We start from the raw sequence: 14,871 nt of genomic DNA on the forward strand, positions 1-14,871 counted from the left end.
CTCCACCACACTGACAATTCAGCTGCAGGTTGGAACAGCTGCAGACACGTTTAACTGCCTCTCTTCTGACCTATTTGAAATATCCTAAACTTTGTACTAAAGGAATGCACAAGATTTAATGGCCATGCTTCAACTCCTGACCATCCTGTAGCACTGAGAGCAGCCCACTTGCTATTTCACAGAGGAGGCATGAGAAAGTATGAATAACTGAGTGCTGTGTAACTGAGGATATTAAATAACCAGTGTCTTTAGGGCTACAAATTTAGAAACTTTAAAAATAAACTGTTTCCTTAATTATATTGGAGGAAAAAAACCCCAACAAAAGCAGTACAGTGATTTTTCAATGCTTACTAGAGCAAAAATTATTATAATTTTAACTACGTTGATTCATTCTACAAACCCCACTCCTGTTATCCCCAAACAAAGACCACATATTGATCTTACCAAAGGCAGACTAAAAGGAGGTAAAAAACTTACACCTGACCCTATTAACAAGGCAGAAACCCTTCCCTAGCTTACTTCTGCAGCATGTGCCTTTGTGCTTATTTTAAGAGAGAATCCAGGCATGAGGCAAGAGAAATTGTTCTAATTCTGCATCTTGTCCAAGCAGCCTCTCTTAGCCTACATTCCTGCCCAAGCTGTTTATGCAGAACACTACAGATCAGCTGGTCTCTGCCCAATCTGGCAAAAAACCCTGCTGCTCTCCTCCAGCACTGATGCAGAGGCAAGGGTGAGCTGTGTATTTAGTACATAATGATGCAATACTATCCCCACTACTTTGCATCCTTTTCTTTCTTGGCATGGAAGACCCAGATTTCCACCATTTACATTAAACAGATCACAGCAGCACTGCATGGTGTGGGCTGGAAGGGACCTGAAAGATCAGCTGGTTCCACCCCCTGCCATGTGCAGGGACACCTTCCACTATGCCAGGCTGCTCCAAACCCTGTCCAACATGGCCTTGGACACTTCCAGGGATGGAGTGAGAGATCTTCCACCCCGTTGTTCTCAGAGGTGAAGGAAGCACATTTCATCTCCTAGGGAGGCAGGAGCCTTGCCTAACCACCAGCACTTTCAGCAGCAGAGGTCCCACTCTGGCTCAGGACAAAGAAGCAGATGAGGGCTACTCAAAGGTCCCACTCTGGCTCAGGACAAAGAAGCAGATGAGGGCTTCTCAAAGGTCCCACTCTGGCTCAGGACAGAGAAGCAGATGAGGGCTTCTCAAAGGTCCCACTTTGGCTCAGGACAGAGAAGCAGATGAGGGCTTCTCAAAGGTTCCACTTTGGCTCAGGACAGAGAAGCAGATGAGGGCTTCTCAAAGGTCCCACTCTGGTTCAGGGCCGATGAGCTCAGGCAGGAGCCCCAAGAAGAGGACGAATCCAGCACATTTCCTGCACTTAGCTCAGATGGGAAACCCCAGGCATGAGGACCCATAAATGCTGGATCACATCACTTCTATACTTACAGAAATACCCATGCACTCAGAGAGCCACACTGAGTTCTTGCTGCTCCTCCTCTCCCAGCAGGTAACAAGGTCCAAGTCGAGGGACCCCAGCCAGCACTGCCACCAGCATCGCTCCCCTTCAGCTACTTCCAGCTCTCCGTGCTGCTCTCACCACCCCAGCCCGTGCCCCTCTGCAGTTCAGGTGGCTGCACTGTCCCCACACACAGGTGTTCACACAACCACCCCCTGCCACGTGGGCTGTAAGTCAGACTGAGGGAAACAGGGCTACAAAACCAACAATTTCTAACTGAAAACCCTCCAGGACCCCCCCCAGCTGTGTGCAGCAAAGCTGCACTGAGAAAAGCAGTGCCTAAGACAGTCACACCTGCACAACTGGGTGTGTTGTTTATCCTGATAGCTTTAAAAATCCCTTTTGGCACCTACAGTAAGTATTATGTTCCGTACCATACCACAGCACAAGCAATTTGAAAGGCTTTTTTCTGGCTACTGGCTGAGTGCTATCAGTTTGGGCAGAGCCCACTTGGCTCCTTCTGCCCAGCCCCAGCACATTCAATGAATTACTCAAATCTAAACAATTCATTCAATTGCCCTCCCAAAGCTCTACAGAGCTGCAGCAGGAAAGCTCTGTATGCTCTGGCACGCCTGCTGCAAAGCAAGATAAATATCTGGCACCTCTCCCGCTCCTACATAACCAGAACTAGGACAAATAGCTGCATTATTGGCTTCATTAGGGCCTGTCTTAGATCTTATTTCTCCTGCTGATATAGAAAAACATGACAAGGGAGATACTGGAAAAGGTTGCCAAAGGAAGCAGTGAATGGCCCATCCCTGGAAGTGCCCAAGGCCCTGGAAGTGTTGGAAGGGGCCTGGAGCAACCTGGTCTAGGGGAAGGTGTCCTGCATGGCATGGGAGGTGGAACTGGATGATCTTTAATGTCCCTTCTAACCCAAACCGTTCTGGGATTCTGTGAAATCCATGACCCAACAGGATTTTCCCAGATCAAAATCTAACAAACATCCAGATTTGTACTCTTGACATAACTCCTGCAGTGCTGCAGGGACATTCTCCTTTCTGCTGAAGAACTGAACTCCAGTGACACATGAGCAGAAATCAAGGCCTGAGTCCCCTCCCACGGGTCCCCACACACACACAAGGAATTCCAGCCCTACAAAAAAAACAAAGTAAGGTCCAGTGTGTTTGAGACACTCACTGCCAAAACCTTCTGCCAAGACCCAGCCAGCTGGTGGGGGGAAGTCTCTGGGTAGTAATGGGTCTTGACACTGAAAAAAAATTGGTTTATTTTCTTGTTCTAACTACATCATTACAGCTCCCAAGTAGTTTCTGTTAATTTTCCCCTCACCCTCCAGGCAGCTCGGCCCAGCTGACCACAGCAGAGCTCACAAAGCCAAGCTGATAAGCACTTGTAGGGCACAATGCATCTCGTTTGTCTACACCAGAACCCACCCTAAAAATGCCAATATTGTTTTTCTTCTCTCCCCTGGGAACCCCTGATGAACAGCTCAGCTGTTTATATTGCAAACATTTACAGTTAAGGGAAAGATCACCATCCCCACATCACTGCTTCAGTCCTTCCTGTAAGTCACCGGAGGTGGCCAAGACCAGGAACAGTCCAGCAAAACTTGCTTATCCTAAAAATGCTGCAAAATAACCCCTTCATTTAATCCTCCTGCTTCTGTGCCCAGTGCTACTATTTCCTGACCACTCCACACTACTGATCGGCACATCCAAAATGGAAAATGTTGTTCATAAGGAAAACAAAACACAGGACTAGGGCTTAACGTGAAGTTCCTCAGCAAGGCTGACCTGGGAGCTCTGGACACATTTTCCTGCTCCTCTCAGGTGCTGCTTCCAGGATTCCTGAGGAATCCTGTGAGTTCTCCAGGAGGTGCTGCGAAAAATGCCACCATACAGAAAATTCTGATGGCGGAACATTTAGTGGAAGATTGTTTGCTCCAAGTATTTTTTGTACCAGCTGAAAGACCACAACACAATTCCCAAAGGAGAGAGCTTACACAAACAGGGCGAAGCTTCTGGATAGGATTTCACAGTTCTGTTTTTTTTTTGAACACTCTTCCTTCCTCCTTTTGCCCAGAGGTGAAAGTGGAAGTTTTCTCAGGCAGAGGATGCCTTGGCCACTGAGCACTTAAGCAAACACATTATCCACAAAACTTGGGGTTTTTTTCCTCTCTCATTTTAAGAAATCAGATTGTTCAAAGGCCTTATTTAATCAGCTGGTGCACACCTACAGCTGAGCCCAAGCACTGAGGAAGCTGTTTCAGCCCAGCCTCCAATGAAGGATGAGCAAAATTTCCAAACACCTGTGACAAGCCACATGTCAAAACATGCTTCCAGCACCACCTGATAATACCATGAGATGATTGCAACACTCTGGGATGTTTGTACCTGCTCTCTGGGCACAGGTTTTAAATTTCCCACCACTACCTTGCATTTTCTCTTCAGTCCCAAATATTATTGTATTCAGGGTTAACATTAAAAAAATGGCAATTTCTATAAATCTGAGACATTCCTCCTGTTCTTTTGCTTATGGTACGCCTGTATCAGTTTATAATTTACACCACTGAAAGTTTCACAGCAAATATTGAAGGAATGTGGCTCCAAGTATGTATCAAACAGGTATTTTCTCTTGCAACCCCAAGTTTTGGACACTCCCATCCAAAGGAAAGACAATTCAACAGTTCCAAGTAATGCCAGAAGGCATTAACTGTACCAAATGACAGCTGGGGACGCAGAATTGAGGCTTTCTAAACTCTGGCTCAAGTGGCAAAAAGACAACACTGCACTGTACTTCTTAATAGGATGTATGTCCTGCAAAGCACAGGGAATTTGGTCAGCCCCACCCATGAAAACCAGTTAAAAGTCCAAAGAGAACCTTGATCCACTTTTCTACTCCACTCCAAATTTCCATTTTTTGGACAAGCAGCTCCCAAGTCTCTGTGCAACAGTTCCTTGCTCATATTTTTTAAACCCAGTGTAAAAACCAACTGCAGAACATTTTCTGCTTCAGTTTTATTCTTAGGTAAGGCACACACACAGCCTTTGAGTAGGACCTTGGGGCAGAATATATATTAAAAACTGAGAGGTTCTCATATAATTTAACAGTAGGTTCTAGAGGAACATTTAGTTTGTAACATCCTAACTTTATTCCCTTATCACACAGAGCAAATATTCCTGCTTTATCCACTGTCTAGAAATGACATTAACCATATCTAGGAAATCCTGCTAGATGAGTCTCAGCATCTAAGTAACATTTCAAGTTAGGCCTTCAATAAGATATAATTGTGGTGTTTGGATATTACTAATTACTGACATTTTTCTTATTAATAAACTAATTGTTGTGTAAGATTCTAGCAAGGCAATGGAAAAAGTATCTCTAGAGCTGCTTAAACATGCAACTTTTTTTTTTTTTTTTTCTGGAGTCATCTCAGGCAACTAAACCAAGCATGATCTAGGAATGAGAAAGTACAAAGGAAAAAGAACACCAAAAATTATGTCCCTTGGCTTATACTTCTTGTTTATAGTTATACCACAGCAGGAAATATAATTACAAACATCAGTCTGTACCGGGTATAAAATATTCCATATTGAAAAGATGCAATATATTACATAATACTATATAGTTTCTCCAAATTCCAAAGCTCACACACATATTTCCTGCCTTAACAACTCAAAAGTACACACAGATCTGCAGGAATACATGGTGTGCACATACACACATCTGCAAAAGCCAGCTTGGAAGTGGCACAAGTAACAAAAATATGCAGCCCAGCCCTGTATCCAAACCAGAGGCAATAATTCTTAGACATGGAGTTTAAGGCAACTTCAATAAACAATCACTCCGTCATTCTAAAAAGCACATTCTAACTGGAATTACCCTGACTTATTTTAGGAATTGAATTCCAGTAACGTTGTATGAATTATTCAATGATTGTATCAGCTTATTTTCAACCAAATTCTGTTTCCCTGAGGAAATTCCAGCATTGGAAATTGCATGCACCACACCAATATTAGCAAGAGCTAGAATCCTTTACATTTTTTCCTTTTTCTATACAGATTATGTATTCTTCAAGCTTATTTCCACCGAGGGGAAGAAAAAAAGCTTTCAGCTTGGCTCTCCTCATGAATAATACATTAAAAATTTAATATTAGAGCACAAATCTTCTTTTTAAGCCTCCAGAAACAGTACTATATTTGCCCTATTACTTTGAAAAGATTCATGTACGTATTTAAATAAGGGTAAACCATAAGCTCCTGTTCTCCATAATTAAGCTGCAACAAAATATTTCACCATTTATCAGCCCAATTCTGAAACAATTCTGTAAAGCTTTGTAACTGTCATTAAAAAAGATAATCCCTTACCGTATCCACAATAAGGAGTGTAAGACATTTTGTTCCATAACTCAGTGTTACAATCTGAAGTGGAACAGATTTTTTTCAGCCATTCACAAAACCCAGTTTTTTTACACGGAGGAGAATCCTGATTTCAAGGAGGTGTCTACAGTCCACGGTACTAACAGGAGACGTTAGTTAAACCCAACCCCACAAGAAAAAAACAGCTGCAAGAATGATGTAAGGGAGGAGAGGGAGGGAAACAAGTGCCTGGTGAAAGGATGAAAACTTCTAGGAAGAGGAGAGTCCTTCTAAGAACAGCAACCACATCGATCCCGTGCCACTTGTTCCAGCCCCGACTCCGCAGGCTGAGGGCTCTGCCACGGCCTCAGGCTCCCAGCCCTTCTCAGGCTTGTACAAAAATAAACAAAAATAAACACACTGCAGAGCACGAACCCAGATGTTTCAGGGATCAGAAAGCAGGAGTCCAATCGTGCTGCTAAGGGAGATGTATTTTTAAGCGCTCGCGTCTGGCGCGTCGGGAGGCGGCACCGCCGGGGCTCAGCTCCCTGGAGGCTTCAAGCATCTTCTCCAGGAAGCCAGCAGCAAGTTCACGACACTCTGAGGAACTGGACAAGGTGTCCTCTGAGAAAGAGCACACACGCTGCAATCTGCAGCACAAAGGACAAATTTAAGCAGCAGAAACTTTGCTTTCACTGTTTAGGGCTGGGCCACCAGGGCAGGCTCAGCACAGAGCGGGACTAATGGTTGGATTCAATGGTTTTAAAGGTTTGTTCCAGCCTAAATGATTCTAGGATTTCCATGTATTGCCTGGTGGAAGGATGAGTCAAATGGGAGAGAAGAAATGGCAAAGAGTTATTTTTATTAAGGTGACTGGAAGAAATGTTACAAGCTTGAGTGTGTGGCTTCAGCTACAGACTTCAGCCAACCATCACCAACCCCAACACTCTTCCAAAATAACTTCTAATTTCTCTTTAAGGAATCGTGTTCCACATGAGTTGGGATACTCCGCTCATTACTACAGCAAAACAGTAGGAAACAAAATGTTCTTCTTCACCTAATTGATCACAATTTTTAAAATTATCATTAGCGACTGGCATTCAACGATTTCACTCTGGGTTGGATTTTTAGGAGGCTCTTTACATTCCCCCAAAAAAAGCAGATTTAAGGCGCAAGACATGGGAATCAGAGACTTTCTCATGCCTCTTCTGCAGAGAATTATCTACAGGCACAGTTTGTTGATCTGTTCCCAGATCACAGATTGTGGAAGTGAGCTGTAAACCCTGTCACAAACACATTTCTAACCCAGCTTTCAAAGGGAAGTGAATTCCAAGCAAGGTTTTGAATCTGCGCTGTGAAGTTGCTTGGTTTTGCAGTATCCACAAAAAAGCTCCTAAAAACCCATGTCTCTTCCACTAAAGACCTGTAAATTTCCTGTGCTACTTTTTTCCCCACGAACTTCTGTCTTCCTCCTTCTCTGCCATAATCTTAAATACAAAATCCATAAGGAGCTCCTGCACCTCTCAGAAATTACTGCTGTTGCCTTCTGAGCTGTTAAACCCACGAGGAGCTCCCTCAGCCAGCTCCTGTGCTCAGCTCTGCACTGCCAGTGACTGTCCCCAAGGTCCCTGGTGTTCCAGAGCAGGAAATCCCCCCAGGAGCAGCTGGCAAGCAGTGCCCTGATCCACACAGATGATGTTTGTCCATTACCCTTTTCCTTTTGGCTGCTGCCTCAGCTTCGTGAGCTCCTCTCCCCTTATACAGGAAGCTGGGGCCTCAAACTTAATCCTGCACATTCAGTTCTCTGCTCTTCCAGCTACCACTACAAATGTACTCTCCCAGAAAAAAAAAAAAAAAAAAAAAAGGCACAGAAAGCTCTCGCAATCCCGCAATCCAATCTTTGCTAAAATTCTCCATGGTGAGATTATTTCTCATTTTTTCTATTTTTTCTTTACAGGGAGAAAACTAAAGGAAAGATTAACAAATTCCTGCAGCTGAACAAACACGCTGAACGTTACACATCAAGACAGAAAGCAGATAATCCAAATCTAAAAGGTACAAACAAACTTTGCAACACCACTACAGCCAGAAAATCTGGAACGTCCCAAGGTCTTTATTCACAGGTTTCAGTGTTACTCAGCAGGCACTTTCACTCCTGTGGGGTTGGGGAAGCAGCAGCAACAGCACTTGTGGGAGATGAGGAGGAAGATGGAGAAGATGTGGTTGAAAGAAGACTGAGCTTGGCCACAGCAGTCTGGGAACCCAGAGCATCAGATCAAGGAAGTAAAATGACGAAGGAGTCATCTACAACTCTAACTCATCTCCTTTTTCTCTGAAAGCTGCTGAGTTTCTCTGCCTGCTTGCTCCATGCCAGCCTGGACTGCACCATCACCTCCTCAGAACAGTTTTCTTCTCAGCTTAAAAGGGTGAACCTTCTTCTCCTGTCTCTTGGCCAGTACAACATTGCCAGGCTCACCCCAGTATGTTCAAGGGGGGAAAAAACCAAACAAGCATCATATATTGAAACAGTGTTTTGTAATGTTATTTGTGGGTGTGTGTCCCCTCCCAGCAGCTTCCTCAATTCCTTCTTCCTGAACCTCACAGCCTAAAATAGAGTAAAAAAGCCTTCCTGTCATCCTTTCCAATTATTCTGGTGCTTCCTCAATTACTGAGTGCGGGTAAAACTCCTACACCACAAATAAAAGACATCTGCAATTTGCTTAAATGCATCCATGGCACTTTGGAAGGGCAGGACTGCCTGGACCCAGACTCACCCTTCCTTCAACTGGGATCAGCACAACTCCACCACAATTTTTACAGGCTTTACACTAAATAATTTTACACCATTTAAGATGTACAGCAGCAAATTGCTGTTTACTGTTGTATCAAGAGCCTCATCCAAAGAAGCTGAAGCCTCTTTGATGCCCGTGGTTGGCTGAGGAACAGCAGCTACTCATGGAAACACCAGGGGATGTGCAAAGGGTACCACAAATCAAGTACTCTCCTTAAAATGGAGATACTGTGCAAAAAGCATTTAATATGATGGCTAAGAAAAAAGGTGCTTTCTGAAAAGGGAGGGAAGAACAGGCCGTGCTTAAAGCACCAGCTGAAGTGATTTATTCCAGGTTGCCTGAAGTGCTGATTCAAGGTGCTTCCCATGATATGAATAAACCTGATGTTTTCAAATCCTCACACTTTATTTTGTGTTCAACTACAGATGTAATGGTTAACAACGGAATAGCAACAAGAGGTGGGAAGAAAGTTGATCCAGGTATAGTCACTTCTTTTCCTATGTGCAGAGTTAACCACACCAACACACCTTTTCTACACAAATATCTGTGTGCTAGTATCACACTACTGTGATTTCTACTGGCAAACTCACTGATGAAATGCTGTAGTCACATCAGTCACAGAAACCAGGTGCAGATATGTAAATAAATAAATAAAAATCAGGATACCCCTTCACAGGACGAAAAGAAGAAATTTTCAGTTTGTTCAGCCTTTTATTGCAGGTCAGATTTTCTACTCTGCTTTCTCCCAGCTTCTTGGAAAGCTCCCAACTCCAAACCCAGAGGACAAAGCTCTACACAGCAGCTCAGGGAAGGAGAAGTCTTTGCAAAACAGGGTACAGCAGGACAACTTTACCATTCCTACAAATCAGCTGTCACACTGGAATGTGTAAACAGACATATATTTTTTTTCTTACTGCTAAGCGTCAGATCTGACTACTACAAATACCTCAGGATTTTCTAAGGTCTACCAACACTACCAGTTGTCTTCTTGCTCTCAATTTTTGCAGTGATTTATTCCACAAAAACTTGAAATAATCTGATTAAGTAATATGAAAACCACATGATTTATGTTTTGTTCCTCCAGTCCCTTTCTGTTTTTAGTGGAAACACCCAGTATGGCTCAGATTTCAGTACCTGCAGATTCAGAGTCTGCTCCCCTGCACCAGCCAGGTCACCAATGAGTGACCAGACCTGGACACTCCCAGCTGCCACATCCCTCTAAAGGCTGTGAGCTGTTGATAAATCAGCAAAGATTTCTGCACCCATTTTATAGCAGCTTACATGCAGACCAATCATTCTTCTAGTTTATGCTTAAAAAGCTTCTTTTCAGCTCGTGGCAATCGACTCCTTTTTCCTCCCCATGTTAGCACATTACAGAATTAAGTTCAGTCTCTGTGGCATAGTTTATTTTTGAGAAGAAAAATCTGCTGGGTATTATGGGCTTCCTTGGTTTCTTGCAATATTTCTCAAGTTTCTGTGTTCCTTTCTGAAAACTGAAACTGGAAATTATGAATAAGGCAGCCTAAGCACTATTTTAGTTCTTAGGGGTTTTTTTAGAAGCTTATTTACTCTTCCCAAGGTGTCAAAGGTAACAGCTCACAGTTCTGAAGCTGTACAGTTTCACACCAGCCACTAGGCATTCAGTGATTTAATTTACCATCTGCTCCCAATTAAAGTCATATCCAAAGACTGATACAAGCTTCCCTCCCCCCAATTTAATACAATATTTCAGTGTCAGAAGTTGGTGACTTCCCTTTCCTGCTAAGCACCACACCAAATCCTTTGTCTTCCTTTCATTACTACAATACTTTGCCAATCCTTTGCCTTCTCCACAGCCAGGTGCATGTTCTGGCAAGCAAAAGACAGAGAACATAAAAAAGTTATTAAGGAAAAATTAAAAACAACATCAAAAATATCAGGGAAGCAAAAATATTCTTGCTCAAACCATCCTTGTTGGAAACTAGGGCAGACTTTTTGCAGGCTTCCTTCCTTCCTCTTGCACTGGAAAAACTTATCAAGTTAGTGAACTACTATATTTCCTATGCTTCATTTGAACTGGCACAGCCTGTGCCCGTCTCCACAATAAAAAAAACCTGTTAAACTGCTACATCATCTTAAATCAAATATTCCTTTCAGGTTTGCATCTGAAGGAACCGAGTCATGTCTCCATCTTCTCAGAGCTTACTGAAGTTTGCCACCCTGCAGCTCACTGATTTTCATGTTTTTGCTCTTTCTCCTTCTGAACCTCAGGTAAATGTCCCCATTTCAGCCACCCTTTCTGAGCCACATCCCACTTCTGTCCTGTGGTGCCTCCTCACCTGTGATGCCTTTTGGGATCTCTCTCAGCTGCCTTTCCTGCATCAAAACCTGCTGGAATATGAGAAGGATGTGCTGGACATCATTCCCTGCTGTACTCCTTCCCCAGGTATCTATTGCAAAAATAAATCACTTTACCAGCACCTTTTGTGGTTGGAATCTTTTCAGCACTCAGCTGTTGGAACGCAAGCCCCTCAGGGCACAGGGATTGAACTGAAACCCCTGGAGAAACTGAGATATATGAAGCCACAAAGTAAAACAGAAATATAGATTTAGAATACAGATTTTTAGCTTTTAGTAGAAACTTATACTAAGTGCCTTGAGTATCTAAAAAGCTGCAGCAAAGAGCAGAGGCCTTTTTGCCCTTAGGCACAATTCTACCATAGTAGTGGCGTTTCTGTAAGGTTGCCTTGCTCCCAAAAAAAATGTAAACTCTCACCCACCACAGGGCACCCACTAAGGGCAGGTACTTGAGAGAAGGCACAGTGAAAGTTTTAAAAGGTTTTCCAAGGAAAACTCTCCACTCCAATGTGACTGTAGTGACACCAGCAGTGGTCATTTTACACCTGTTCTGCTGGGACACACAAGCTTTAATGAAACTTGCCCACTGCTGCAGTTTTCTGGTGCTACCATTTGTCAGTTTTGTTATTTCTAACATTTCATCTCCATCCTCCTTTATTGATAACCCCTAAATGAAACTCAATATTAATTACTGTGTCACAGAGACCCTTCACAGGGCTGCTGGGTGCCTCAGCACTCAACAAGAGCACGATCCTGAAGGTGAGCAAGGTCAGAATTAGGATACATTGCTATGATGTTCACAGTACAGGGCAGCAGCTTTCAAACAGCAAATGCAGAAGTCACTGATGTGCCCTGGATCCTCATCACTGCTCCTCTCCACACCAAGCACATCTTGGTGCCCTTCAGCACGTGCATGAGTCTGAACACAGACCATGGACAGTCTCTTCCAGCATCTCCAAAGTCCTCATGTGGCTTAAACAACAGCCACAGCGTAAGAAGGGCAAGGACCTGCTGGAATGAGTCCAGAAGAGGCAGAAAGATGCTCCAAGGGATGGAACCAGGCTGGGAAAGCTGGGAGTGCTCACCTGTAGAAGAGGAGGTTCCAGGGAGAGCGCAGAGCCTCTTCCAGGGCCTGAAGGAGCTCCAAGAGAGCTGGAGAGGGACTGGGGACAAGGGAATGGAGTGACAGACAAGGGGGAATGGCTTTACACTGCCAGAGGCAGGATTAAAAGGGATATTAGGAAGGAATTTTTCCCTGGGAGGGTAGGCAGGCCCTCTGGGTTCCCAGAGAAGCTGTGACTAGCCTGGATCCTTGGAAGTGTCCAAGGCCAGGTTGGACAGGGCCTGGAGCAGCCTGGGACTGTGGAAGTTGTCCCTGCCCCTGCCCTTGCAGGGGGTGGCATTGGATGGGCTGCAAGGTCCTTTCCAACCAAAGCCTTCTGTGAGGCTGTGACTGAAGAGGTGTCCCTGTCACAGGTGAAGGACTGTCCCCACCAAAATCCCCTCCTGTGACAGACCCTGCATTTTCCTGATCCCTTCCTTTCACAACCACAGCTTTTACCAAGCACAGCATGTGGCTCACTCTGATCCTTTCTCACCAGTGCACAGCTCAGACATTTAAAAACCTAAGTGCTGTAACACATCTCCATGTCCAGATGAAATATGCAAGTCATTTCTGAGAGAAGCACATTAATCCTTAAGGGATGAAACTTACTTTCCTACCAAGACAATTTTAGGTTGTATTTTTCAGAGTTTAAGAATTGCCAGAGAGGCAGAGCAGCCCACAGAAGTGATCTGGAATTCAGCTCAGGTCCCCACAAAAGCACCTCTTGACAGGGTACATTTCCCCTCTGATTCAACATGGACCAGCTCTGCCCTGCTGCTTTTAAGGAAGCTGTCAAAGGGACCAAGGCTCCCCTTCACCATACCAAATCCAACTGGTTTTGTTTGGTGGGTGCTTTTTCAATGCCTTTTTTTTTTTGGCTTGTTTAAGCATTTTTAAAAATTAATTCTTAACTTAAATGCCTTTGAGAGAAGATTAAAAAAAAACACACAAACAACCTTTGTGCAATTTTGCAGTATTTTTAAATGAACTTTTGAGAACAGTGTGGTATTGGTAAAACACACAGGTCTGTACAACACCTATGCACTTCCTTATAGGTAGGCTTTAAACTGGTCACCAACACTTTAATCAGTATTAAACACGCTTAGAAGAAAAGATCAAAATTATTTTGTGGTTGTCCCAGGCTGATTTTTTTTAAAACACACTATTTCTGAACATTACTTTGTATGTTCAACTGTTTGTAACATTAAAAAATTAAGACCTGGAGAGTTCAAGGAGTGCAAAATAAAGAAGAAACAATGTTCCAGGCCAATGATGACACCTCAGAGGGACACCAGTGGGTTCCCATCATGTCTCAAGCAATAACCACTGTCACCACACAGCACAGCTGACATTGGAGGTCCCCAAACTTGAGAGAGGCTCTTGTAACAACAAATGTTTCTACCACCACACTCACTCTACACTGCCACTCGACACAGGAATGCTCAAATCTGTTCTGCGTATATATTCATGCCAAGCAGATGAAGAGAATCACATTTTTAGTGATGAATGAAATGACTGGAGGCACATTTGTCGTGTTCTGTGTCACTGGTGACATGTTCATCTATCAGGTTTTCAACAGAGGCAACCACCTTTCCATCATGAGATGTCTTATTATAGACCCCAGTTAAAGCAACCACAACAATTAACAGCCTGTTTGGCATATTTGTCTCTACAAGTGGGTCATGAAGTCAAAAAGAGTGGGGAGAAAAGGATGAATCCTAAGGAAAACTAGTGGCACTGGTGAAGGTGATGGTAAGGGGTCAGACTTGAGAAACCTCCAGCCTGATGATCCCTTTTGTAAGCAACAGGGCTGTGTGTGCGTAACCCCTTTTAAGAAGACGTAACTGCACATTAATAACTCAGGTTTTTTTGTGAACAGAGGTGTAAAAATACATCTAAACCTCACTCCAAACACACCATTTGCTTTAGGAAATGAGAAGCCACCAACTATCAGTGGCAGACAAGGATGGACAACTACCAGGACTGCACCACAAGGCTCCACGCTGAGAGAAGAACCCCACATGTTTCAAGAGCTTCTGAAGCAGCTTTTCTGAAACACTTCAGAGCACAGGATTGCCAAATGCTTTTACTCATTGAACTTTAAGTGGAGCACTGTTAGTAGACAGCCCAGTGTCCTACATTTTTTGGTACTAGTCAATAAAGGAGCTGAAGAGAAAAGCCAGAAGAGGAACAACCACCATCTGTTCCACGTGGAATCACGTTTTGAAGGCAAAGCCCTATGGAGCATAAAGAAAAAAAGAAAACTTGTGTGGTTTAAGTTTGTCTTTCTTCTCCCTAATACAACTCCTGTTTAAACTTGGGTTATAAAGGGAGCCAAACTCATGAAGGAACAGATGTGGCTGCAGCAGGCTGTCACATCACAGAATCACTGAAGCACAGAATCATTTAGTTTGGAAAAGACCTCCAAGATCAAGGAGTTCAACCACCAACCCAGCCACCAAACCCTCTCCCCAAGGGCCACATCTACACCCCTTTTAAATCCCTCCAGGGCTGGTGACCCCACCACTGCCCTGAGCAGCCTGCTCCAATGCCTGATAACCCTTTTGGTGAAGAAATTTTTCCTAATATCCAATTTCAACCTTCCCTGGTGCAGCCTGAGGTAATTTCTTTTGATTCTGTCACTTGACCCCTGGGAGAACAGCTTGATCCCTACCTTGCTACACCCTCCTTTCAGGTAGTCATAGAGGAGAAGAAGGTCCCCCCCCAAACCTCCTTTTCCAGCTGCTCCAGACCCATTCCCAGCTCCATTCCCTTTTCTGAAC

The 14,871-nt window shown here is 43.9% G+C and overlaps 1 protein-coding gene across 6 annotated transcripts in view; it reads right to left on the reverse strand.

The window, feature by feature from the left end:
• Positions 1–14,871, reverse strand: part of CTDSPL (CTD small phosphatase like) — an 82,250-nt gene that overhangs the window by 47,435 nt on the left and 19,944 nt on the right. Inside the window, exon 1 of one of the 6 annotated variants that reach the window (XM_041408690.1) lies at positions 5,864–6,304. The exons of the other annotated variants lie outside the window; for them this stretch is intronic. Within the exon in view, the coding sequence (XP_041264624.1) occupies positions 5,864–5,891 (28 nt within the window). The 5' untranslated portion in view covers positions 5,892–6,304. Of the gene's footprint in view, positions 1–5,863; positions 6,305–14,871 lie in introns of those variants that run through there. 6 annotated transcript variants of the gene reach the window in all.

This window comes from Onychostruthus taczanowskii, unplaced genomic scaffold (assembly GCF_017590055.1).
Source record: "Onychostruthus taczanowskii isolate IOZ18803 unplaced genomic scaffold, ASM1759005v1 scaffold3, whole genome shotgun sequence".
In the NCBI taxonomy this organism is placed as follows: Eukaryota; Metazoa; Chordata; class Aves; order Passeriformes; family Passeridae; genus Onychostruthus; species Onychostruthus taczanowskii.